General features: G+C 40.1%; 1 protein-coding gene across 5 annotated transcripts; it reads right to left on the bottom strand.

Moving 5' to 3' along the window:
• Positions 1-268: 268 nt before the first annotated feature.
• LOC311275066 (oncostatin-M-specific receptor subunit beta-like) lies at positions 269-27,989 on the bottom strand. 5 transcript variants are annotated; one of them, XM_084383260.1, is made up of 18 exons: positions 27,846-27,989; positions 27,580-27,740; positions 24,984-25,141; positions 24,730-24,883; positions 24,384-24,632; positions 24,159-24,285; positions 17,168-17,328; positions 16,334-16,479; positions 16,087-16,240; positions 15,932-15,993; positions 14,309-14,531; positions 6,706-6,894; positions 6,513-6,614; positions 6,244-6,414; positions 4,229-4,357; positions 3,997-4,090; positions 3,802-3,862; positions 269-1,856 (listed from the first exon to the last, which is right to left on the bottom strand). In XM_084383260.1, coding segments are annotated over exons 1-18 (2,805 nt in total). In that variant the 5' UTR covers positions 27,848-27,989; the 3' UTR covers positions 269-1,394. The 5 variants fall into 5 exon arrangements, with proteins under 5 accessions (XP_084239386.1, XP_084239387.1, XP_084239385.1 ...); XM_084383261.1 differs by having other exon boundaries at positions 16,367-16,479; positions 24,126-24,285; XM_084383259.1 differs by having other exon boundaries at positions 6,706-6,888; positions 24,126-24,285.
• Between the last annotated feature and the right edge of the window lie 8 nt (positions 27,990-27,997).

The raw sequence follows: 27,997 nt of genomic DNA on the forward strand, positions 1-27,997 counted from the left end.
GTGTTGCTTTTGAAGACAACATCACATAAATGGCCACAGTCACCAGTTCTGCTTCAGCACTGAAAGGAATTGTAAATAAACCCCAGTATGATTCATGTTTGCATGCACCAAAAGAGCAGAGCAATATACTATTGTTGCTGGTGCTTATGACTCATGTCTCTAGAATGCTGTACGAGAACTATATATGTTACATATATGAAAAATGAGAGTTGTAGAAATCATTGGAACTCAAAACATACATACATACATGTTCTTTACAAGTGGTTGGAAACGGTTGTTTATTTGTATATATATACATTACAGCGAACGGTTCTCGGCAAAAATCGATCTGAAAACGACCTTAAGACAGTCATATGGACAACATAGCAGCATTTCACTACAGTTTAAATGTCTGTATGTGTAGAATATGTCACAGACATGAAGAGAATACACACAGCAGGTGAGGGGCAGTTTCTTTCCTGTGCACTCTCTTTCTTTCACTTTCACATTTTCTCCCTCTTGTTCCCCCTCAGGCTCTCTGGCTCTTTCAGCGGGGTAAAGGAAAATCATGTCATCATACTTATTGATAATTATTATTATTAAAGTCAAAGGCAGCCTGTGTGAACACAAACAGGCGAGTGAGCAGCAGTTATGCAGCCGCCACGCAGCACACAGGCATCCAGTGTGCCCAACCTGTAACTGTCTGTGAAGATTGTTAGTAATTTGGGTCATGGTATATCCACAGCCAAGTCAAGGGACAACTGAACATGCTTTAGATTTTTGAAGATGTTCACAGAAGGAGCATAAATGCCAGAAGGAGGACCTAAACTTGGCCTTTTGTCAAAGTAGTTCAGAGATCTTCAAGATCATTACAGTGTGGTCCACACATCCTTGGCAGTTCAACACCAAGTCAAACGTTGACTCACATTGCTGTAACAAATCACATTACACAAACGACTCTCATGTGCCTCAACATGACTCAAAAATAAAAAGGTAACCAGCTGCCTTTGGTGGGGCACCAGCCACAGAATGTCGTGATGCTGTTATGGTGATACAGATCCAAACCCTGGTTATGATTAGAACTGTGTAATTATTTTTTCCCACTGGAAGCCCTTCCCCACTAGAAGGGGGCCCTCGATGGTACTGCATAATGTTTTCTTGCACACTGGGAGACCCTAGTGGGCACTTTAGCTAAGCTATTTGTAAGATGGACATTGCCATCCCTGAGCAACCATGCTAGCAAGGCTAAAAATACAACTAACTAACTAAAATAACTCTAATGTGTAAATATGTAAACATAATAAAAAATCTGTCTTTCATTATTTTTTCTTTAAATTTCTGTTTTCTAGCAGTGTAATCATATTTGTCATTTTATTTATACCTCCTACATAGACTATTCATGCAGCAGCTAATTGTTAAGTTGACTTTGGTAACACAATGTAAGTGGAGTCACAGGACATAGGACTTTGTGGTTCCTCTGTTGTCTGGAACAAATTGAAGGTTTGTGTGTTACTCTGAGGCTGGTATTCACTGAAGCTTCTCCCTAAAGGTGTACCCTCCTGAAGCCTGGGGCCTGGGCTGGACTGCTGATCTCCAGTCTCCATTAGCAGGTTGTATGACGGGTTAGAAAATACACTTCTGAATAGAGAAGATGGGGCATCTATAGTTAGTAAAGTGAGGGGTGGTGGGGTGCTCTTTTTCAGGGGCTGGTTGATGTAACCCCCTGGAGTTTGTGTAGAGGCAAAAGGCCTGTAGTCTTCACTGACATTGCCATTTACTACTTGTCCCAAGTTATAATGCAGCTCAGAAACATCCAAGACTTCTGGTTCATTGTACGGATACAGATCCACATGAAGAGGACGACATCTATTTTCACCCTGGAATACAGACAAAACAAGAACATTCAGATAATGATTGGTGGTGGCCGAGTGTGCAAGAATGCTCCCAAGGGAAGAAAACAAAACTTTATTTTCACCAAATATTGAAGGGATAATTCAGCAATCTAGTGCCTCACTTCCATAAAGTTGGACACTCACAAGAGAAAGAGGAAAATACAACTAAAGATCCATCCAAACCATGAATGACGACTATAACAATAACTAGAAATGTATCATTTTAAAAATCATTCTAACTCAAGTGGATGGTGGAGTCCACACCATGACTATAACAACAACAGTAGTGAGTGATATGGGTGGAAGCGCTTTCAGGGGTGACTTGGTGAACAAGAGAAATACTGACAATGTCAGTACTGACAACTGTCAATCAAAATCCACAGTTTACAGGCTGTCACATTCACAACTGATGACACACATGTATGACCAAATATTAGGCTGCAAATTACACATAAAAATGTCATTTTACCTTGGACATACTGCAGAACCGTCTTTGTTAAAATAGTCAGTAAAGACAAAACGAACTTCATAGAGCCCATCAGTGCCAGAGTGTTGGTTTCTCCTAACTCCTCTCATCTTTGAAGAATTATGTGAACCCATGTCCTTATATTGTTTCAGTGCACAATGTACAGCAGTAACAGGTTGTCAATATCCATTTTCCTATGGCGCCTCCACAGCTGGAGCCTGCAGTGTGTGCTTGGCGCCACTGTTTACAGAAAGTTGTCATTGATCAGAGTAGATTCTCACATTTTTAAAATAATAGTTATAATTCCAGTTATTGTTGGTGGTTAAGGGTGTACTGGCCTGCTAGCAGAGCAGCTCTGTGAAACTGTCCAAGGCTGAGGCACAGTGGTGCTTTCAGCTACTGCTAATGTCAGCATGCTAACATGCTCACAATGGCAATACTAAGATGCTGATGTTTAGCATGTAATGCTTACTATGGTCACCATCTTAGCTGAGTGTTAGCATGCTGAAAGGAAGAAAGTACAACAGAGGCTGGTGGAAATATAAAAAGGCCTGTGGTTTTTGGTCGTAAAGGAAAGGTTGGACAAATTATGACCTGATGATGGTGCTGGAAGAATCCCTAAACATGAACATGGAACATGAATGTGTATTCCACATTTCATGGCGATCCAATAACAACAAGTCAAAACAACAAATGTTAAGGGAAGTGATCACCAAACTTATTTTAATTCACACCATGAGGAACCTGAACATCTGTGCAATATTCCAAGGCAGTCCATCCAACAGTTGTTGTTGAGATATCTCAGTGATGGACGAGTGGAGCCACAGCACTTGCATGGCTAAGAAGAATGTTTAAAATCAAAGCATCAGAAGCAAAGATATCCTGACTTTTACTCTCTAGTATCAGTCAAGCTCCAAAAACACACTTTCCATAATCTACTCAATGGCATCCGTCATTATGCTGCATGTAGTTTGTGTTGTGAAATGTGCTGTAACAACTTTGTAGTTGCCGTTTTCATTTCCATTCAGTTGATTTGTTCTCTGTTAAAGTCTTTGTTAGCATGTGGTGCTCTATTGGCCCTGTGTCTTTTTATATGTCCGGATCTGTTAAATTAGCTGTTGTAGTTGCTTGTGAGATTCAGAGACTTGACATGCAACATCGGTTTGCTGTGTTTGTCCATGTTTTCCTGAGCAGATGCACCAGGACACATTTAAATTGGAAGCTGGGAATACCAACTCTGAAATACCAACTCCTGACTTGCAATGGATTGCAGCATTTGACCAGATACCAATGTCTACGTCTTTCTACCCACAAAGGCTTTCTGTCTAAAATCTGAAGAGCCTTGATGGCATTGTTGTGACATCATCAACGTTGCTTCATCAGACTTTCAAAAGCCTCTTTCAGCACCACAGAAGACAATATACAACTGACACTGATCTTTGTGAGATCAACCTGAGAACCTACCGGTGAGGTCGGCCACGTCAACACTGGCTCTGGGACCGGAGGATAGACTTTCTGTTTGATACTGTTGATGGATGAAAGAATGTATGAAAATAAATCTCAAACAAAGGTTTGGCAACACCATGCACACATTCAAATGGAACCATCAGAGGCAACAATTCAGAAAATTTTCACAGAAAATTGTGTTGACTTGCTTACCATGTCCAGTTTTGGTAGCAAAGGATAGTGATGAGGGAGAGGAGACCAAAAACAGTGAGCAGGGGAATAAGGACAGGCTTGACCAAGTTAACTGCTGTTGAGTGAAGACAAATAGCCCAGATGAAGAAGAGGTGTAATAATGCAAGATTTAATGTTCTTCCCATTATTTTACTTTAAAAAATGAATTTCCACACAAGCAGAAACAGTTGTCTGAAAGGGAAAAGCAACATACTCAGTGGATTCAAGGTGGCAGTAATATATGTAGTACCACATTCTCCAACTGCTGTCTGTGCCATCACTATGAACTTGTATTTATTGATAGGAAGGTTTCTTGCTGTCAAGCTGGTGTCCTCAGGGTTCCCTAAATCAAGACAGAGACATTACTGTTGCTGATAAACATCCTGAACAACCTTCAGGGTCACAGTTGAACACGAGAGTGTGCCCTACTGAAGATATACTATGTTAGCAGTATACAACCATGTAAGAAATTATTTATAAAACGCTATACTGTAGGTGTGTATAGTTATAGGGGCATTCAAAGTGTTTATTATTGTGCAGCATTCGTTAACTATCATAAGTTCCACTATGAACACATTTAATATTACAACTGTGTTTTATCAAGTTGAATGTTGCCTAAGTGAAGTCAGGACACCAATGTTAAGGTTATTAAATCCTGATATGTAGCAATGTGTTCTTACATCTGTGAATGTGTACTGGGTGCTGTTTGTAACCCTGCATCTCTGATTGAAATATTGTTCCAGCTATGAAGTTGCCTCCTGTCACAACAGACCCCTGGGTTGGAGTCCCTTGGTGTGGTAGTTTATTGGTGCTGCCTCTTCATCTTAACACAAACAGCAAGTTACACTAGTCTAAATTAGAGGGCCAAATACATTGTTTGTAATGGCCATGTGGACTGACACACACAAGTGCTTTCTGATCTGACGCCCTTTCAGCATCACCACATCAAAACTGATACAAATCACTGCTGACAAGTAAATCCATTTATGTCAAGTGCATACGGTAATAAGAAGTGAAATTTGGGTTAATAGCTTCTTCTGCTGGAGGATAGACCAGAAGTAACTAGTGGTGGAATGTAACCAAGTATATTTATTCAAGTTTTGTTCTTGAGCAGTAGTATTTTCATTATCTGCTACTTTATACTTCTGGTCTGCAACATTTCAGAGGGAAACATAATATTTATAACAAATATAATATTTATTTTAAATGTTGATTACATTTTGCTGATATGACTTATGTAAGAAACATTCTTTTTTGGACTACAATACTTCTACTTTTACTTAAAGGGTAACTCTACAGGTTTTATAGGAAGGTAGTATAGGAAGTATAGTATAAATAGTATTTTATAGTTCTACATAGTACTATAGTATAGTATAGGAAGCTGCACGTAATCTGATAGACTGCCTCCAGTGATGCCACTTAATGGTTAGTTGCATTGTGGGTAATATAGGCACCATATTTTAAAAAGCAGTCCACTGGTCTAACATTACACTCCTCTAACACTGTTGTACTCATTATGGACAGTTTAATAACGAATGATGAAAATCAACACAGCAGAACAGAGATATCACCTTTTTATTCTGCGCATTCTTCTTGGTGCCTACATTACCCACAATGCAACAGAGCAATTGAGTGACATCACTGGAGGCAGTTTAACAGATAACATACAGCTTCCTCTGGAGCCACTAAATAGTTTATACTACTTTTTTACATGTGCAGTAGTACTCCCCAACACCTGTAAACACACTGCAATGTGTAAAACTGGGGGAGTTGCCCTTTAAGTAAAGGATCTGAATTCACCACTGGAAGTAACATGATAAATGTCTGTAATCCCTGGCCTGCATCAGGACTCTCCAATTACATAAGTATTTGGACATCTAGATACACATTCACAGATCTCAGTGCACATGTGTATTTATCAAGTTGCTAATCTTCATATTGATTTAATCTGGATGAAAAGCAGTGTGTCACTGCTTTCTGTGGTTAAACCCTTCATACGTGCATCTCTGACTCCACTCAACGTCACTGATGGGCGTAATTGGTACACATCTATGTAACTGCACCAAGGTGGTCGTGTTAAATCACTAGAGCTCAGTGAAAACAACATTTTCAGCTGGTGTTTAGTCGCTTTCTTAAAGTCTTGATTTTGGAAGGTTCAGTAGGTGAGAGAAAGAGTATATATCCTTATTTGTGGCCTATTATTAGAAAATTACCTGGGTGTCACAGTACCTGTGCTGGCGTATGTGCTGAAGTTTTCACTGCTGTCGTTTTCCCACCAATAAAGAACATAGCCTCGAATGAAAGCAGACTGCTCCCTTTGATTTATAGGGTCCCAGTATACCTCAACATCTGACTCCTTCTGTTTCCATTTCAATGATTGAAACAGGCCGTCTTTTATTCCTGGCATAGAGAGCATGGGTGAAACACTGTTGGACATTGACTGACACATTTAATAAGCAGACAATGCGCCACACTGCAGTCAAACAATTCAGGTTTACTTGTTTCTCTGACATAGTCCTCTGATCTGTCTAGTAGCACTGGAGTTTCCTGGGTACAGGCATATACAGATATTAAGTATCTCACTCCATCAGTGAAATTTTCTGGGGTGGAGAAATAACAAAAGAGATGTTGCATGAGAACATGTAACACTAGATAGGTGCAACTGTTATGTGTGCAAAGAATAAGACTTACTTGAAAATATCCTAGCATTGGTTTGATTGGGAGCAACTTTCAGCCACTCAACCTTGCAGTGCCCTACGGTGGGACACCAGTCAACTATGTAGCCACAGCTGGCTGCAGGACTAGGAGACCAGGACAGGTTGAAGCTACCGCTGCTGCGAACAATCCAGGAAGTGTTCGCTCTTTCTGTTCCGTCTGAAACTTAGATTTTGACATAAAGCTGCAGGTAATGTATCTGTTAATTCACACTGAGAAGAAAACAATATCTTAAAGGCATCCTCTTATTCCATAAATATGTTTGATACAAACTTCCTTGTATATCACTGTAAGCATCAAAAGACCACAGCTTTGCCAACTACATCCTCAGTGAGATTCAGTGATGAATGATGAAGAAATGCTGGAATTTTGGCTTTCAAATCTCACTTTGAAGCAAGTCCACTTTTACTACACATATCAGTCTAATCAGTTCTGAATGTGAGGCTACTTTACTATATGTGTCAACTGCAGACCACCAAATGCTTTGTCACAATGTTGTTAAATCAACTGTTACACATCAAATCAACTGCGTGATTCACATGTAAGTTCCTGTTTTGATTGTTTTTAGCACCCCACCCACCAGAATAAATGTTGTCTATGTATGTTTCTGTAGGCTGTAGATGTCCCAAGTTTTGTCAAAAATATATTTTCATTGTTGCGACTAACACGGCTGGAAATCGCCCCAAGGTCTCCTTAAAAATATCCAGTGGTGTCACGCTTACTTAATGTTCTAACATAGATATGTACGCACACATCCACTCCTATTTAGTGCAATAAATAATTTGGACATTGGGGCCCTACAGTGTGCGAGCAGTCTTTTGTTTCATGTTAGGCTGACACTTTAAACTGTTCAGGGCTGCCAAGTTTCACCAAAAGTTTGGAGTGAAACTTTGGGGGAAGGTCTTACTGGCTGGCGAAAAAAACAGGGCCATTTGAAGCCAGATTTAGAGTAATATCTCATTTTAAATTAACATTAGGATTAGACTGTTGTGATGTCATTATTTGCTCTTAACCATCACTATTTTCTCCCTCACCTCCATACCAGCTACTCTCCCTGCCCTGTTGGTCTCTGCGTGCTCTCTGCCTCTCTGTCTTTACTCTGAATATACCAGTGAACATGCAAGAAATATTATCAGTAAATTAGTGACTAGAAAGATGTTCATACACATAGTCTACATTAAGATTAGACTGTTGTGATGTCATTAGTCAGTCTTATTCTGTCATTATTCAGGCAGCCCCTCTCAACCCACCCAATTATTGTTACAACTTAAAAAACTGTTTCCTGCAATTGTACATATTGTTCATAATGGACCAGCATAAGTAGAAATGAAAATAATAATAAAATCTGACAAAGCAAGAAAAATTCAAACAAATTATCACTGCCCAGAATGAAAGCAGGCCTTTGTGCTTCTTCCCTGACATCTCTGAAACAGATTTTTTTTTTTAAAAAGAAGTCTAGTGTGTTTGACCCACACAGTCTCAAAAACTAGCTACTGTCTAGCTAAATCCCCTTGGATCATAATATCAATGAGCTCACAAGCAAATGAGTGATTTCTGTTTTTAAATCCAGTCTGCTCTAATGCTCTACATTAAAATGAAAAATAACTAGCCCTTTACTTTAGCTATTTTCATTTTGTTTGAAGATGTACTGGTTTGGAATGACAAGTTGCAGATTTATGTTAGTGGTTTTGAAATCCCATCAGTAACCCTTTTCACTACTGTCATGTCTGTTTCATTAAAGTCAGTGGGCGTATTGTTTTTACATTTATTAACCATCTATCATTTCTTTCTAATCCTTTACTGTCAGTAATCCTCAGTCAGTAGTCCTTTCTATAAAATAATCATTAATTTCCTTAGTTGTCACCGGGGGATCAGTTTGGTCCAACACTCACAAAAAATGTACTAAAGCTATTTACCACATTGTCCATATTATAATTTTCATTGTCATTATCAATACAATACTGAGGATAACTTACTTGTTTATTCCAGATTGCTTTTACATTATTTCTATTATCATCTATTATTTCACTGCAGTAGTCTTTCCTACACCTCCTTGTGATATTAGTGAACTTATTGTAATATTTTTTGTATTTATTTTCTGCCCCTTTAGTTCTCTGTCTTGTGAAATCTTTGTATAGTGTATTTTTCTTCTTGCAGGCGTTTTGTAATCCCGTGGTGATCCATGGATGATCTCTATATTTATGTTTTCTGCAATATTGTTTTACGGGACAATTTGAATCATATAATGACCTGAATATTCTTAAGAATGGTGCGTATGCACTGTCAATAACCTTTTCCATGTAAAATATTTCCCAATTTTGTGCCAGTAAATCGTCTTTTAGTGCATTCATTGATTCCTCCGTCCTCATTCATTTGTATTCTGGTTTCTTGTCCAGGTGATCTTTTTTGTGTTTAATGTCACAGACTATAAAAACTGGTAGATGGTCACTGATATTGTTGATTAACAGTCCGCTCATTGTATTGTTTTCTTTGTCTTTAGTGAATATGTTATCTACTAAAGTGGCACACTCGGAGGTTACTCTACTGGGTCTGGTCACTTTTGGAAATAGGCTCATACTGTACATTGTGTTGATGAATTCTTCACTCAGTTTTTGTTTATTTGGATATACTTTTGGATGCATTTTCCGACTTATTTTTGAAAACATTTCCTCCATCCAGTCCCTGAAAGATTCAATACTAGACCCTGGTGCCCTGTATATACAACTAATTATTAGGGCCCGAGCACGAATCTCGTGCCAGGACCTATTGTATCTGTAAGGATTATTTATTATTCTTTTTTATCTTCCCAGTCGACTGCATATTTGGCAGCCTGAACATACCCCAAAACTCACCAAACTCGGAACATATGTCACATGTGCGCGCCCACATCTGAATTCAACATGATTGGCGGTGGGTGTGGCCAGGAGGCTCCATGGCACCACTTAAAGGATAACTACCGTTTTTTACAACCTGGACCTTATTTCTGGCAAAATATATGGTCATTTACTCACCCAGATAACTTTGGTGTCATTCGGCGTCGTTCGGACGAAATTAGATCCAGTGTAGCGGCGATATATCCATATAATGGGAGAGACGGGGCAGCGACACACAGCCTCTATATAACGCATTATCTGCCACGAAACTAGTTCATTTCATCAATATTTTGTTATGAAATGCTAGCGCTATTAGCCTCTGAGTCCGGGCTCGTCTATTGTCAACATCCGGGGTCTGTAGGCTGATCTACTACCTCTGACCTGGAAGATGTCGTCTCTGAGCTGCGCGCGCACCCGCGACAGCGCGGCTTGTTTACCTGTAGCTGCTACTGCTAGTTTGACCCCGGATGTTGATAACGGACGAGCCCGGACTCAGAGGCTAATAGCGCTAGCATTTCATAACAAAATATTGATGAAATGAACTAGTTTCGTGGCAGATAATGCGTTATATAGAGGCTGTGTGTCGCTGCCCCGTCTCTCCCATTATATGGATATATCGCCGCTACACTGGATCTAATTTCGTCCGAACGACGCCGAATGACACCAAAGTTATCTGGGTGAGTAAATGACCATATGTTTTGCCAGAAATAAGGTCCAGGTTGTAAAAAACGGTAGTTATCCTTTAACGTCAGATCAGGGTGTGAAAACATTCTCAGATCGTCTTGAAATTTACAGGAGTCATGGGTCTCAAGGATTTAGGCTGGAATTATTTTTTTCAGAATTTTAGCTGCAACAGGAAGTCGGCCATCTTGAATGGCGTGCGGCAAATTTCGTTTTTTCGATGCATTTTTCGGCACTTTAGGATGTTTGCAGACTCGCCAAATTTGGCCCGTAGCTTCTTACACATGAGTACGTTAATTTGATACCACATCTGCCACCATGCGTGGCACAACAGCTCAGCAGCGCCCCCTAAAGCCCCCCTTATGGCTTTTCCCATTCATTTTTTCTCATGTTTTCACCTCGTACTTTATGTAATTTGTCCTACAGATTTAACACCACAGACTTCACATTCACCCAGTAGCATCCTCATACCTTCAACAGCCTGTGTTACACCTGATGGGCGTGGCCGTGCGGTCAATTGTGATCCTTCGCCATCACGCAGGAAGTCCTTATAACTTCAACATACACTTGCCCATCTGCGTCAAACTGCTCACACATGTAGAGGAGCTCACACTGAATACGTCTATGCATCAATACTGTGTCATATCTATAGCGCCACCCACTGGACACAGGAAGTCACTGAATATTCCACTGTTGTGTTTTGTGTGACACGAATCCCATTTAGGTAGGACATTTCCACAGGCAAAGGGTGAGCACACATCTGGGCGCGCGGCCTCCGACGGCGCCACAGCCCAACGTACGTGGGGGGGCGAGGGCCCGTTCATCACTGCTTGCAGTTTTAATTATTATTATTCCTTCCACGTGATCGCATTTTTGGAGGCCTGAAGAAACCTGAAAACTCAGCAAACTTGGAACATACATCATATTTGCGCGACGCTATCTGATTTCAACATGATTGGGGGTGGGTGTCGCCAGGGGACTCCATAGCGCCACCTAACGTCGTTTTGTCCCCGCAAACTTTTTCTCGGATCGTCTTGAAATTTACAGGAGTCATGGGTTTGGCTTTTCCCATTCATTTTTTGTCATGTTTTTGACTCGTACTTTATGTAACTTGTCCTACAGATTTAACACCACACACTTCACACTCACTACATATCATCTTCAGACCTTTATGATGACACCTTGTGCAAAAGCTTTCGCTTCTGATATACCTGGTGGGCGTGGCAGTGCGGTGACCCCTTATGGCTGTTCCCATTCTGTAGGAACCCATTTCTAAGCCTCGTACATTGTTTAACTTGGCCTACAGATTTAACGCCACAGACTTCCCAGTCACTACGCCTCATCCTCATGCCTTGATGATGATATGTTGTGAAAAGCTTTTGCCTACGTTATTCCTGGTGGGCTTGGCAGTGCGTTCAATTGTGATGACCCCCTTATGGCTTTTCCCATTTTGTAGGTACCCATTGCTATGCCACATACTTTAACTCGTCCTACATATTTAACACCACAGACTTCACATTCACTCAGTAGCATCCTTAGACCTTTAACAGCCTGCGTTGTGCTTGGTGGGCGTGGCAGTGCGGTCAATTTAGATCCTTCGCCATCACTCAGGAAGTACTTATAACTTCAGCATACAATTTCCCATCTGCATCAAATTGGTCACACATGTAGAGGGGTTGTCCCTGAATAGGTCCATGCATCATTACTGTGTTAAGGGAACAAATGGCTCCATAGCGCCCCCTGGAATATTTCAAACTTGAAGCCCCGCCTTCTACATGCACATACATGAACAAAAGTCGGTACGCATATGTATCATGACCAGGTGCACAAAAAACCCTCTTGGACACATACCCTCAGTCCAACAGGAAGTCCGCCATTTTCCTTCAAAGTTGATCCCTCGCCATGAAGCAGGAAGTCCTTATAACTTCAACATACAATTGCCCATCTGCATCAAACTGCTCACATATGTAGAGAAGCTCAACCTGACTACGTCTCTGCATCAATACTGTCTCATATCTATAGCGCCACCCACTGGACACAGGAAGTCACTGAATATGTCACTGTTGTGTTTTGTGTGACATGGATCCCATTCAGGTAGGACATTTCCACAGCCACCGAGCGAGCACACATCTGGGTGCACGGCCTCCGACGGCGCCACAGCCCAACGTACGTGAGGGTGCGAGGGCCCGTTCATCACTGCTTGCAGCTTTAATTATTCTTCTTTTTCCTTCCATTCGACTGCATATTTGGAGGCTTTAACATACCCCAAAACTCACCAAACTTGGAACATACCTCACCTTGGTGTGCTGCTATCTGAATTCAAAATGATTGGGGGTGGGTGTGGCCAGGGGACTCCATAGCGCCACCTAACGTCGTTTTTCCCTGCGACAATTTTCTCAGATTATCATGAAATTTGCAGGAGTCGTGGATCTCAAGGATTTAGCTAGGAATTATTTTTGTCGGAATTTTAGCCGCAACAGGAAGTCGGCCATCTTGAATGACGTGCGGCAATTTTCATTTTTCCGACGCATTTTTCGGGACTTTAGGATATTCGCAGACTCACCAAATTTGGCCCGTATCTTCTTACCTATGAGTACATTAATTCGATACCACAACTTCCCTCATGCGCAGCACGATAGCTCAGTAGCGCCCCCTAACGCCCCCCTTATGGAATTTCCCATTCATTTTTAGTCATGTTTTCGCCTCATACTTTATGTAACTTGTCCTACAGATTTAACGCCACAGAATTCACACTCACTACATATCATCTTCAGACCTTGATGATGACACCTTGTGCAAAACTTTCACCTCCGATATACCTGGTGGGCGTGGCAGTGCAATGACCCCTTATGGCTGTTCCCATTCTGTAGGAAGTCATTTCTAAGCCTCGTACTTTAATTAACTCGTCCTACATATTTAACACCACAGACTTCACATTCACTCAGTAGCATCCTTATACCTTCAACAGCCTGCGTTGTGCTTGGTGGGCATTGTGGTGCGGTCGATTTCGATCCTTCGCCATCACGCAGGAAGTCCTTGTGACTTCAACATACAATTTCCCATCTACACCAAATTGGTCACACATGTAGAGGGGATGTCCCTGAATAGGTCTATGCATTAATACTGTGTTAAGTGAACAAATGGCTCCATAGCGCCCCCTGGAATATTTCAAACTTGAAGCCCCGCCTCCTACAGGCACACATATTAACGAAAGTTGGTACGCATATGTATCATGACCAGTCGCACAAAAAACCCTCTTGGACACAAACCCTCAGTCCAACAGGAAGTCGGCCATTTTCCTTCAAGGTCGATCCTTTGCCATGAAGCAGGAAGTCCTTATAACTTCAACATACAATTTCCCATCGGCATCAAATTGCTCACACATGTAGAGGGGCTCACACTGAATACGTCTCTGCATCAATACTGTGTCATATCTATAGCGCCACCCACTGGACACAGGAAGTCACTGAAGATGTCACTGTTGTGTTTTGTGTGACATGGATCCCATTTAGGTAGGACATTTCCACAGGCAACAGGCAAGCACACATCTGGGCGCACGGCCTCCGACGGCGCCACAGCCCAACGTACGTGGGTCGGCGAGGGCCCGTTCATCGCTGCTTGCAGCTTTAATTATATTTTGTTTTTTCTCTATGCAGATCTGTTATTATACTCTCTAATAAGTTGTCCACCACAGTTGTCATTCATCCTCCTCCTCCACTCTTATTGTTTCTGTTTATATACCTAAATTCATATCCGTCTAATTCAAAGTTTCTTCCTTTATCAGGGTTGATCCAAGTTTCAGATATGGCAATTATGTGAAACCTTGTTGCCACAGCAGGAAGCTGTTTTTATTCTACCTTTATTTTAGCATGAATATTCAGTGACATTCGGAATCTCTTTTGCAAGGGAGCCCTGGCCAAGACAGCAGCATAAAAGGTTTCACATAACAGAACAAACGAGCGACTTACTTACAAGAATCAGCAAATTACATAACAGCAAAATGCTCAACTGTGTTACCGTCATACCTGGATTGCGGCTGGGGATGGTGATGGTTGATGGGGATGAACTGCCGTATTCATTTCTAGTTGTGACTGTGACAACATACTCTTCAGTCGTGTCAAGACTCAGAGCGAGGCTGTCATTGTTGTAAACGGTTGTATGTTGCTGTTCTTTCCCTCGTGACCTGGTCTTTTCCCAGGTCACTCTATAGTCTTTGATGTTTCCATGACTCTGGTTGGCCAATGGCATCTGCAGAGAGTAACAGCAGGACCTTAGTGTACCTGGCAAAGTACATGTATGGAGAGCATGCGCTCATCAACACCTCTTATGAAAAAGGTACTCTTTTACTCTTAAATAATTATTTTATGGTTAGATTAGTTACAGATTAGTTTTAAACCATTAAATAGAACAATTTATGGGTTGCCACAATGTAAAACTAGCTATTAAAGCTGGTAAGTTATTTCAGAAGCATTTTTCTTACCATCCCAACAGCAATCAATAAATCACATACTCTGACAATAAAGGACAAAAGATTGGTGTCTGCGGCTGTCACAGGCCTCTAACAAGCTCATCCAATCATTTTATCAGGCCTGAATGAAATGAATCAGTGCCCATGCACTCATGAGTCTTCACAGGGCTAGACAGATGTATTGCTAAAGCTATTAGCGAGCTACTGGCACAAGAATGTCAGAGAAAGAGCAGCACAATTCTCCCAATGCTAACATACTAGCCTGATAGCGGTGAGTACTAATAATAGGTATGACTGTTGTTTGTCTCCATTGTGATCATGTTTGGTGTTTTCTTACATGTGAGTGAGACATGAGGAAGTCAGACACAGTTAGCAATTACAATGATGTGCTGTGATCACAGTCCTGAGTCAAAGATCAGAGTGGCAGTGACAGACTCGTTCAGCAGCTAAACCCCTTAATGTTAGGACACCACAGCAGTGAGCAGTAGCTATTTACTGTGTAACCTTTTCTTGTATGTTCATGACGCTGTTTTGCTTGTGTTTATACACTGCCCGGCCCAAAAAAAGTCACACACTCGAATATTTTGCTGGACCTCCTTTAGCTTTGATTACGGCACACATTCACCGTTTTCCCCTCTCCCTTCTCCCTCACCTGCTCCTTTCCCTGTGTGTGTATGTGTGTGTGTGTGTGTGTGTGTGTGTGTGTCTGTGGGCGTGGCAGTGCCACTCCACTCCGGTGCAAGATTGTTCCGTCCCATATAGTGATTATATCAGTGCGGCTTGCTATTTGCTATCTTGTATTAGCTTATCTTCAAAGTGTTTTCTAGTGTTGCGATTTTTCTTGTGCCTATGTTCCAGTGTTTTTTCTGAACTGGGCTTCTCCTCATGCCTCCTCATATGCAGAACGTCCAGCGCCTCTTCGTTCTGCTTCCTGCTCCACTGGCTCACCTGAGATCCCTCCATGCTGCCACCAGACAACCAAGCCTGCCTGCCTGCCCTCCTCGTGCACTACTTCTCCAAGAACTCTGTCCTGAAATAAATTCCTTTAAACCTGAATTTCTTTCTCCTATTAAGCAATACTGAATGGTTAACTACACTTAAATAAAGCCATTAATGGCAACTTCTAAAGGCTTTAGAAAGAGCAGCCTATTAGAAAGGGGTTCCCACTCATCTGACTTACTTTCCAGAGGATTATAATTTTGTCACCCACCGCCTGCCTCCACACATCAAGTGCATCTGGAACTGTGGGACGAATCAGGGAACAGAAAATGTAAACAATATCTATGAAATTATCAGATAGTTAGAAGTTTGTTGTTTCCTTTTTTCAATACTTGCCGTCACCCCTTGTGTGGAAGTTGACAGTTGTGCTCCAGTCACTCCATTTCCACAAATGATGTGTTGTTCCACATCGTACTGTCACATTATATTTCCAATATGGTATCAGATCATTCAGAACTGTAAAATTAAGGCCAACTCCAAAGTATTCTCTCTGGGAACACAAGACAAGACTGATGTTAGTGTAGGTTACTATGGTCTACTAATGGTACCAGGTCACTTAACCTCCCTCCTTTGGTCTACTCACTATGGTATGTGTTTCACTGTGGCTAATGTTTACTTGGCATTTTATTTTGAGATTACTGTAGTGTGGCACCGTCCACTCCCACTCCAGGGTGACATTTCTGGCATTAACAGTTGAAGCCTTCGTTGCATTTGGAGCGATCATGTGCACTGAAACAAAAGACAAACAACGGTCAGCTGAATGTAATGATTACAAAGAGACATTTTTAAATTCCTGTGCGTTAAAGTTATTTGACCTGGTTGAATATCAAACAAATAATGTTTAAAGCAAGAAATAAACTACTACCAGGTAATATTCAGAAACTTTTTTTGATAGAGAGTGGGGTTATAATTTGAGGGAGAAGTTGAATTTCAAGATGCTAGCTGTAAGTGCATTTCAGTCAGCGGTGTGAAATTGTGGAATAGTATGAGCATGGAGCTAAAGCAATGTCCAAGCATGAGCCAGTTTAAAAAAAGTACAAGGACATGATTTTCATAAGGTACAGGGATGAGGGAGGGCTTTAAAAATCACCAGGTGTTTTCATAGATGTATGCATGTGTTTGTGTGTATAAAATATTAATATGTTATGAAATATACATTTGTGGTAATAACTTCACTTTTATAATACAATATAGAAATGTGGTCAATGTATATGCATATATATATATATATATATATATATATATATACACACACACACACATACATATACATGCATATGCATATATATATACACACACATATATATACATATATACATATATATGCATGTATATACATGCATATATATGCATATGCATATCAATAGCCAAGTAAACATTTTACTGCATAAAATGCTCATTTTTTAAAAAGATGTACCTCTTTTAATCAGGTCTGCTCCGACTAAGAGTTCCACCTTCCCAAGCTTGTTTTCTGCTGTTAGTGTCCAGTTTCTTTCACCACTGTCCATTTTCACTTCCATCTTGCATCTCCCTTTATCCTCCGTTATCTCCAATCCACCCCCTCCTTTCCGACATTCCCTGAAATACATATGTCAAGAGAATGTTAGTTTACTTTATACACATGCTTAATTCCTAACTCAAATATGGAACAAAGAAACACCGCTCCTCAGGCCAAATATAAACCATGCGTATACACGAAAAATGTACTTACGCCATTTTCCACGCAGATTTCCAATCAATCAATCAATCAATCAATCAAATTTTATTTGTATAGCACTTTACAATAGCCAGACGGTACCCAAAGTGCTTTACATCAAAACAATAAAATAATACATAAAAACAATACATAAAAAACACAGGAAAGTGCTACAGTGCTGCAAGAAAACACAAGGAAGTACTACTAGTGCTGCAGGGTGTTAAAGGCCCTCCAAAAGTGCATTAAGTAAAAAACAGGCAAAATAAGTACACCTAAGAGCAGGACTACCCTAGTCAGAGTTAAATGCCAATCTAAAAAAGTGTGTCTTCAGCTTGGATTTAAATAGGGTTAAGGTCAGTAGTGGTGCGAATGTCAGGGGGCAGTCTATTCCACAGCCTGGGAGCTGTGACAGCAAAAGAACGATCGCCCCACTGTTTAAGTCTTGACCTCGGGACCTCTAACAGGAGCTGGCCGGAAGAACGGAGGGCCCTGCCATGATCGCGGACAGTTAAAATCTCTGACAGGTAGGAGGGAGCCAGGCCATTAATGGAGTAAAAAACAAACAATAAAAGTTTAAAATCAATTCTAAAACGAACTGGAAGCCAGTGGAGTGACGACAGCACAGGGGTAATGTGTTCACGCCTGGATGCGCCTGTTAAAAATCGGGCAGCAGCGTTCTGAACAAGTTGGAGACGTGAGATTAAAGACTGGCTGAGGCTGACATAAAGTGCATTGCAATAGTCCAGTCTTGAACTGATGAAAGCGTGGATCGCCTTCTCGAGGTCCTGCCGACTTAAAAAAGGCTTCACTTTGGCCAGGAGACGCAGCTGAAAAAAGCTTGTGCTAACAACATACCAAATCTGTTTATCGAATCTGAGCCCACTGTCAAATGTTACCCCAAGATTCTTTACATGTGGTTTAAAAAAGGGCGCCAGAGTCCCAGAGTTTGTAATTAAAACATTTGACATAAATGGCGTGCCAAACAAAATACGTTCGGTTTATGCTGTCGTTCAGGTGCAAAAAGTTCAGAGCCAGCCACTGTTTTACATCCAGATGTATAAAAATTCACAGAGGGTTCACCACTTCTATCACTTTCTGACATTTCACTTGCTTCATTTTGTTGCTAAAGTCTGAACTGAAGCCTCCAAATAATACCCGTTTTCGCCTGTAAGTTTGATCAATCATTACTGAACTTAGTTCACGGTCCGTAAAATTACGCCTCCTGTTCTTCAACTGCTTCTTTGCTCCTGACATTTCTCCTCAACATGAAACTAAATTCTGGCCCTTTATATACAAACCAGGTAATTGGGAGCGTGTTTAGAGCTATTTATAGTGAATTGTGGGGATGGTCAGTCAGCTCATGCTCGTGTGTAAAATTTCAGGAACAGACGTACGTGGGGTTTTATAAATCTCATGAAAAGACTGCGTATGCATGTTTCCTGTTTTGTGTGTACACAGATTTCTACACCTGAATACACACAGGGAGACAGAGATAAACATATAAAGTAATTATCTTGGGTGATTTTAATATTCACGTGGACATTGATAATGATAGCCTTTGTACAGCATTTACCTCATTATTAAATTCGATTGGCCTCAGTCAGTGTGTACATGAACCAACTCACTGTTTTAATCACACCCTCGACCATTTAATAGTTTTCCCACAGACTCCTCTTTTATCAGACCATTATTTAAGAACTTTTGAATTCATATTACTGGACTACATGCCACAAGGCAAACATTTCTATTCTAGATGTCTGTCTGACAGTGCTGTAGCTAAATTTAAGAAAATTATTCCATCAGCTTTTCATTCAATGTCATGTCCCAACACAAGAGTCTAATCTTAGTCCCTTCCAGATTGATCATCTTGTTGATATTGTTGCAAGCTCTCTGCAAATGACACCTGACTCTATTATCACTCTGAAAAAGAAAACAATAAAACATAAGAGATCAGCTCCATGTTATAACCCCCCAAAAAATGAATGAATGAAAATTGGATAGGAAATTGCGTTCCACCAAACTGGAAGAAGCTCGAGCTCTGGTCTAGCTAGAATGCTTTAAAACTTATAAGAAAGCTTTCAGAGCATCTTATAATTCAGCATTGATAGAGGAAAATTACAATAACAGAACAACCCCAGGTTTCTTTTCAGCACTGTAGCCAGGCTGACAGAGTCAGACCTCTATTGAATCTTGTGTTCCTATAACACTCATCAGTAATGACTTTATGGACTTCTTTAATGATAAAATTTTACTTATTAGACACAAAATTCATCACCGTCTGACCCCAGATGGTACCGATTTAGCCTCTAACACAGAACCCTCAGAAACAGCTGTAAAACCAGATATATATCTAGAATTCTTTTCTACCCTTGACCTTCATCAGCTGACTTCTTCATCTAAACCATCAACGTGTCTGTTAGACCCAATCCCAACTAAATGCTTAAAGTAGTTCAACCTTTACTTAGCACTTATACTATACTCGACATGATCAATCTGTCCCTATTAACAGGACATGTACCACAGTATCTGTAATTAAACCGCTTCTTAAAAAGCCAACACTTGATCCAGAGGTTTTAGCCAACTATAGACGCATAACTAACCTTCCCTTTTTCTCTAAGACTCTTGAGAAAACAGTTGCCAATCAGCCGTGTGACTTTCTACATAACAATAGAATTTCCAATCAGGCATTAGAGTGCATCATAGCACCGAAACAGCATTGGTTAAAGTTGCAAATGATCTCTTAATCGCATCTGATGAGGTCTCGTCTCGGTGCTAGTCTTATTAGATCTTACTGCAGCTTTTGACACTATTGACCATCACATCCTTTGGAACATTTAACTGGTATTAAATGAACTGCATTGAGCTGGTTCAAGTCCTATTTATTAGACCCACCTCAGTTTGTACAAGTAAACAATGAATCCTCACTGCATACCAAAGTTAGCCACAGAGTGACTGGATTATTGTAATTCCCTTTTATCAGGCTGCCCCAATATGTCTGTTAAATACTCTCCAGCTGATCCAGAATAGGGGTGTCACGATTCTCCAAATCCTCGATTCGATTCAATTTTCGATTCTAAGGTCACGGTTCGATTCGTTTCTCGATTTTTACATGTATTTTTTTTTAAAGCACAGGTTGCAATGTCATTTTTAGACTAGACTTTTATGCAATATAATAGATTGACCTTTGTTCGCAATGTACCACACTACATTGTCAAATGTAAAACATTTATTAACAACATAATGTAACAATAACTTATATCTTCAGTCAATTGGAAACTTAAACAAAATAACCTGCCATCTAGTTTCTCTTTTGTAACTGCAGTCTTCTTCACAGAAGGTGACATTCAAGTTCACAACAAAACAAACAAAAGAATAAACAGCCATGTCCACAGTCTTCTCTGAACAATTAAGTGTCCTAACAAACTATTTCCCAACAGTTGGACATATACAAGGTGCGTAAGGTGTGAGTGGGCGAGCGCGAGTGAGGGAGCGTGCATTCGTGCGGACAGTGAATGAATGGGAGAGGAAGGAGAAGAAAGGAGTAGCAGCAGCAGCGACAGCAGCAATAAAGTGAACAATATAGGCTGCAGTTTGGCTGAATAAAGGCGACGGCTCCTCAGATACAGCAAAGCTCCCTGGTATTATTTCCCGACCAGCTTAACACGTGAAAGGGGGTTCACCCCGAAGGTAAACAGAAACTTCTGCCCTGGAGGAAATCATCTCCCCTGTGCTTCCCGACCACGGTCCGGGAGGCGATATTTTTTTTCCCAGGATGGTACCGCCTTTTTCGCCTCTGATTAACTAGAAGGGCTCTCCTCCGATTGGTTATTTGATTTGGCCGTGAAACGTCATCTCACGTTCATAGCAGGCTGTCGGCTAGTCTGTTTTGATCATCTTTACCGCCAACATAAGTAAACGATGTAAGTAAACAGTGTGATAAGTGTGTGCCGTCAAATTTACATTCCAAGTTCACATTTTCATAGCCTGTTTAGATTGTGTTTAGGTTAGTCCTAGATGTTTGAGACGATCAAAACAGACTAGCAGACAGCCTGCCATGAACGTGAGATGACGTTCACGGCCAAATCAAATAACCAATCAGAGGAGAGCCCTTCTAGCCAATCAGAGGCGAAAAAAGCGGTACCTTCCCCTACCATCCTGAGAAAAAAAATATCGCCTGGCGGGCCACCATTGAGTCTGGTTCTGCTCAAGGTTTCTTCCTGGTTTCTCGCCACTGTCGCCAGGTGCTTGCTCATGAGGGAATTTTGGGTCTCTGTAAATAAATGAATCAAGGAGCTGCTCAATTTGGAAAGTGTCATGAGATGGTTTTTGTTGTAAATTGGCAGTATACAAATAAAGGTCTAGGTCAGATCCAGTGATTGGCCAGGCCATAATCGATTGATCCATAATATACAGTAAACATGGAAATAAATGTATGATTTACTTTTACTTGTACTTTTGTTACTTTTATTGCCAGATGATACATTCTGATAATTAAGTACATTTAGTATCAGATACTTTCAGACTTTCACCAAAGTAGCATCTTAATCTTGTTTATGGAGTTCTCTGTCCTGATTGGATAAAGTAGGCAGGGATACCAGCATTAGTTGGAGGAGGAGAGACATGTTACTGACCAAACATTCTACAACAGTGATTACAATTACATTATAGAACTATTTAATGCCTATTTTAATAAGAAAATAATACTTACAGTAGCTTTAACACAATATCTTTACTTTTAATCAAGAATTACTTGTTGTGTATGTTTTTACAGCACTGGAGCATCTCTTTCTTGGATCATGTGACTGACAAATGTTGCTTGATAGCTAATCCTCGGTAGCAAGCTTCAATTTTTCATCCTGAATTCTGCTCTAAAATTCACCCATCCAATTTCAACTTTAGTCTATTCTGGCCTTTTTCGTCTCCATAGGGAGCTGTGTGAGGTCTAACACAGAGGAGCAGCTGGCGGAACTACAATCATTGGCTTCAACCAGCTCTAGCAGTCATGTCGGAGGCTGCACTGACGTGGATCTGACTGGAATTATTTCAACCACAGACGTCTTCATCAGGTAAAGAAGTGAACAGACAACACAATAACAAATCATCATCTCCTGATTAGATAACGTATTCACAAAATATATCACTTAAGTAAAGTAAAGATGTATTAAAAATGTACTATTTGGTTGTTTTCTCCTATTTTATAGCCTATTATAATTTGGCAAATTAATCTTCAAATCATGAGCATAATAGACAATGTCTTTTGTGTCAAAAAGTAAATATGTTACAGTGTCCTTTAAGTTTGATAATTCCAGTACTGATGTCCCAAGCCCAGATCAGGTCTGTCCAACCACAAGACAATAAGCAGAGTGGTTAAATATAAATGACTTATCTAGACTCATTGGGAGATGATGCTGCAGTGTTGCATCATTGTCTATTAAATACAGGCATGTTCACTTCTTCACTTTGACCTCCAAAAAGTACAATTTACCCTAAAAAGTTACTCAAGTACATTTATGGAGTATATGTAAGTGGTTACTACTAGAGGTCGACTTAATCAAATCGATTAATCAGCGCTGATAGTACCTTTTACAAACTATTTTTATCGGCTGAACGTGGCTCCAATAGTTGCCGATGGCTGCGCAGCCTTCACCAACCACGCCGAGGAGTACATCATCATTTTCAATGGAGGATACGCTGAGTCAATCATCATCATTTCAGGGCCACTTCTGCTGAAAATAAATCCTCTTAATCTCCCTCTTAATCTAAAGTAAGCAAATTGACAAAGACAGGCAACTGCTATACGTTAACGTTAAATATGCGGCAGCCATACATGCACCACAGACTTGAATTAATGTCACGTTTTTCAATATAGACTAAGAGACATCAGAGATATTTTTCATAAAGTAATTCTCCACTCCATGAAATACCTTCCACGCATTACTCTGGCATTAAGGTTAGAAAATATGGGCTGACGCTAAATCTTTGCGGTCCCGGGGTAACATTAAAGGTTGGCGTGGCATTTAACAATGTAATGGGACGCACAACAGAAGTAATCCTGGCCAGTTCAGCCACAGAGTAGCTCATTGTATATTGTAAATAGAACACAATCCAACGATGTAATCCACTAAATCCCACATTTCCAGATCTTTTGTCTTGATATCAAGCAGACAGCTACTGCTAGCTTTTCAACTCAAATTAAAGACTGTGTCCTGCACATCTCTAAAGTTACTCTATTTTACTAATGTTACAAAGCCAGAGTTTCACTGTAACTATTCACCAAGAGGGTGGGAGAGAGAGAGATAGAATATGAAAATATATGACTATGTTGTACCTGTCCAGCTTTCACCAACAAAAAGAATCACCATTTTAGGTGGGTAGTAACTAGAGGTCGACTGATAGTGGATTTTTAAAAGGCAAATGAATGAATCTGATTGAGAAAATGCCAAGAGTGTGGAAAGCTGTCATCAAAGCAAAAGGTGGCTACTTTGAAGAATATAAAATATAAATCATATTCTGGGTTGTTTAACACTTGTTTTGTTTACTCCATAATTCCATGTGTTCCTTCATAGTTTGGATGTCTTCAGTATTAATCTACAATGTAGAAAATAATAAAAATAAAGAAAAAACATTGAATGAAAAAGAGTGTCCAAACTTTTGACTGGTACCTCTAGTTACTACCCACCTGTGTATAACAGGTAGAGTTATATTATTATACCGTCCAAGTAGGTGATAAACTGTTGGACTCTTGTGAGATACAGGTGAGTCTCCTCCGACTGTCCAGTGACATTCGACTGATTGCAGATCTCGGGTTTCACACTGAAGGTCCTTGTCTTGAGGTGGGTCTGAGTCATGGCAAGCATTAAAAAGGAACAGTCAGCATTTAATAAGATGTATTTAAGACTCCAAAATCACAGTCCACACAATATTAAACCATACTTACAGCCAATATAAGCACAAGCCCCATGTTCTGTGGATGGACAGTACACATTGGTGCAAGAGTAAATTGATGCTTGGGTCAGGTGGACAGTAAAGGCATATGTTTGATTGGAGATCCGTCTCAATTCACTGGACCCTGGTGTATTGTTAAAAATTTCCCCTGCCGGCAAAATGCAGCAGAAGGTGAAATTACTGCCAACCTCAAAAAATCCGTCTTTTGGATAAACCCCAGGCTGTTTTAAGTTTTCCATCCCTGCAAAAACATATAAATAAGACATAGTAAGCATCTGAAAAGATTGAATGTTTTTCAAGATAAAAAAAAAATGAAGCGAAGTAAGCTTAATATTAACCAGGATGAGTATGTTCTTGTTTCCATGGGCTCGTCTGTTTGTTGTATCGCGACCTGATCCTGACTGAATGGGAAAAACATTCCAATGCAAATGGGGACGTCCAGTTCCAGGAGTGAGAAGATCCTATCTGGTCAGGCATCACAGAAACTTCCCCCTAAAAATTTTTCAAAACCAAATTAGAGGTTTGTTTGTTTGGCTATTCCAGGCACTGATGTTATTGTTAAAGTCAGCAATGCTGGTTTATCAACTCTTACAGTAAGTGGTATGGAAGAATCTGGTTTGAGAACCACCAACTCATAAACAAGCACATCGTGTACTGCAGAGCATGAAGGGTCGTCCTCCGTCCACGTTAACATAATCATCTGGTCAGAGCTAGTAAGTGTCAGATTCTGAGGTCCACATTGAAGGACACCTGAGGAAAAGGAAAATACATTTTAAAGAATCTTCTATATGCTGACCTGCAAAGAGACAGAAAATAATGACATCATCAGCTGCACAGACAGTGGTACAGCAGCTATGGGACACAATGACAGCAGCCCTGATGGCTCTACTGGTACGTTGTATCGCCTTATTTGATGTTTCAAAATTCAGATCACATAGCTGGCCAAGGCATGAGTTAACCAATAATACATTAAAAAAAATCAAACATTTGAATATTATTCACATATATACATATGTTTTAAAAAATATTATATCATAATTATCAGCTGTATTGTTCTCTTGCTGTCCTGTGTTGCTCTAGTTCACATGTGATGGCTGTATCCTTTCCATGAACAATATGTTTTGGCCATCCCTTATTCAGCATTTTAAAGCATATAAACAGGAAATAAATGGCTTAAAACAGACTGTAATGTATTTTTAAACAGATACAGGGACATTTTAAGTGTTCACTGCTACAACTTTCTTTTTTTGTTGTTGTTGACGACTAAAGATTAAAGTGGTGTGTTTCCATTTTGGAAGCGAGTGTAAAAGTGGCAATGCAGCACCATTATTCTTTTTTAAAAAGCTGTCGGCAGGATGCATGATGACGAGGTAATGTCTATATTTGTGGCTAGGTAAGATTAAAGATATAATGTGTAAGAGTTCCTCATAAAAATGTGTAAACATGACTCGACCTTTGTTGTTTATGTTGTTGAGCGGTGTTCTTACATTATCCCAAATGTTTCCAACAATGTTCAAACCAGAGAAATCCACAAGTTTCCTTGTACTAGACTAAATGTTACGTAGTGGAGATTGTTTATGGTGTTGGCCAAGGCATCATTTGTGTTTATTTGTGTTGCTCACATTTGTGTTTATTCGCCCAAAACAGTCAGATTACTTTACTGTAGATTAGCCATAAGATATAAGATATAATAAGATATTGAGCAACAGCACGCACTGTGTGTGTTTGTGTTTGAAATGAGGTCAACCTCTGAGTGAAGTCAGCACTCAGCAGAGACTCTGGTTCTCTCTCTTCTTTTTCCCCTCTCCTCTCTGTAACGTTATGTTCATGAAGTAAAGTACATTTCCCCTCCAGCTCCAGTCAGCAGTCAACATTACAGAACAGAAACACCTGACAATGGAGGTCATCTCCGCGGATCACTGCTGTAGTCAGGTTGATAAACAGGAGTGAAGATAAATCTGCTTTTTAATCCCAGAAATTAAAAAGTAATCTCTGAGCTCTCCTCCGGTCAGTGAACGGCTCTGGATCAGAGCCGGAATCTGATGTGACTCCGGTTTTATATTCCTCCAGAAGGTCTGGATGTTTTTGACTATGAAGTAGCTGTTTCAGTTTTCTATACATTTAACAGTTTGGTCGCTAAAGGCTTTACTTAAATTACATTTAATCTCACATTTTTGTGATAAAAATTTTGTTCTTCACAAGCATAATTCCATTTCCCTGGCAACACCTGAGACTTTGACTTTGGCTGAAACAATCATCACAATCCCATAAGGTTCCTATGCAATGGAAACATTGTTCAGTTAATAAACTAGTCCACTCAGCACAAAAAGCTAACATTATGCTAGCAAGATTCAAAGTCAGTAACGCTGCATACTGTTGACTGTCCCCAAATCAACATCAAGATTTTCATGAGCAATTGATGGTCCATGTGTGCTGTCGGCCCAGCCTGAAGCAGCCAGTGGAAAGAGGAATGTAAGGTGAATGATTACTGTGTTCAGAGGGACAGTGGAGGCTCCCCCTTTCAGCTTGTGTGTCACAGACGCCATCCTGTGGTGTTCAGAGGGTGATGCACTGAAGCACTACATCAGTAATGTAAATAAGATATTCAGATTGTTTAATTTAATTTATTTCAAGTGTCGAGGTGTATGCAGTAAGCTGATGACAGTGCCTCTGATTTCAGATACAGGATATAACACTTCAATTTAGAATGGACAATTTCACTGGAACTACTTGAGGACTACGTGCTTATTCACCCAGACCATAGTATGATAAAGGTTGTGTTACGCAGACTTTAAAGAAAAATCATATTACTTTAATAAATAGGAATTCAGTATATTGATTACACAGAAATAACTCAGGGTTTTAATGTACATTCAATCTCATATTAACCCAACAGACTTTTTGTTTGTTTCGTTTTTGTGTCAGTACAAGTTATAAAACAATTCAAAGAGCCAAAAGAAATGTATTTAACACTCTAATGAAACATTAAAGAGGCTGCATATAGGCACATGGTGGTAAATGCAAACAGAACTACAGACCATTGTCCTCTTTCTAATACAATGTAATTTACATTATAAATTCACTTGGAAAAGGGCCAACATGCTTATGCTATGTATACAGTAAAGTGTAGGAGGTTCCATAGAGCTGTAAATAATATCTGACACTAAGAGAGAGGATGAAATACTCACCATTTTCTGGGCCATTTCCATGTTGTGTGCTCTTGCAGACCAGTGAGACGAGTAATATCCATGTGATCATCATATGGTCAATTTTTCCTTTAAAGGTAAGGTGAACTTGCCAGCAAGTCTTCAAGGATTTACCACTTTTACACAGTAATGAGACTTGATACCTGTGGAAATAAATATCCCTTTGATAAGTGTCAAAATAATGTACATTGATTGAAGAGCATATTCCTGAGGTATTTTTTAAGAATGAATTAAATTAAAATACTTACATGAGGAGGTCCGACTGGTTGTTGATCTCGCACAGGGAATGGTTTCATTTGAAAGCTAAAAGAGATGAGAATCAAACAGAAAGAAAACACAGAGTCAAGTTATTCCCTTAAGCAACACTCCCTTCCAAAGAAACCACTGATGCATGTCTGAG

The sequence above is a fragment of the Pagrus pagrus genome, assembly GCF_965226575.1.
Source record: "Pagrus pagrus genome assembly, chromosome: 19".
NCBI classification, from domain to species: Eukaryota; Metazoa; Chordata; class Actinopteri; order Spariformes; family Sparidae; genus Pagrus; species Pagrus pagrus.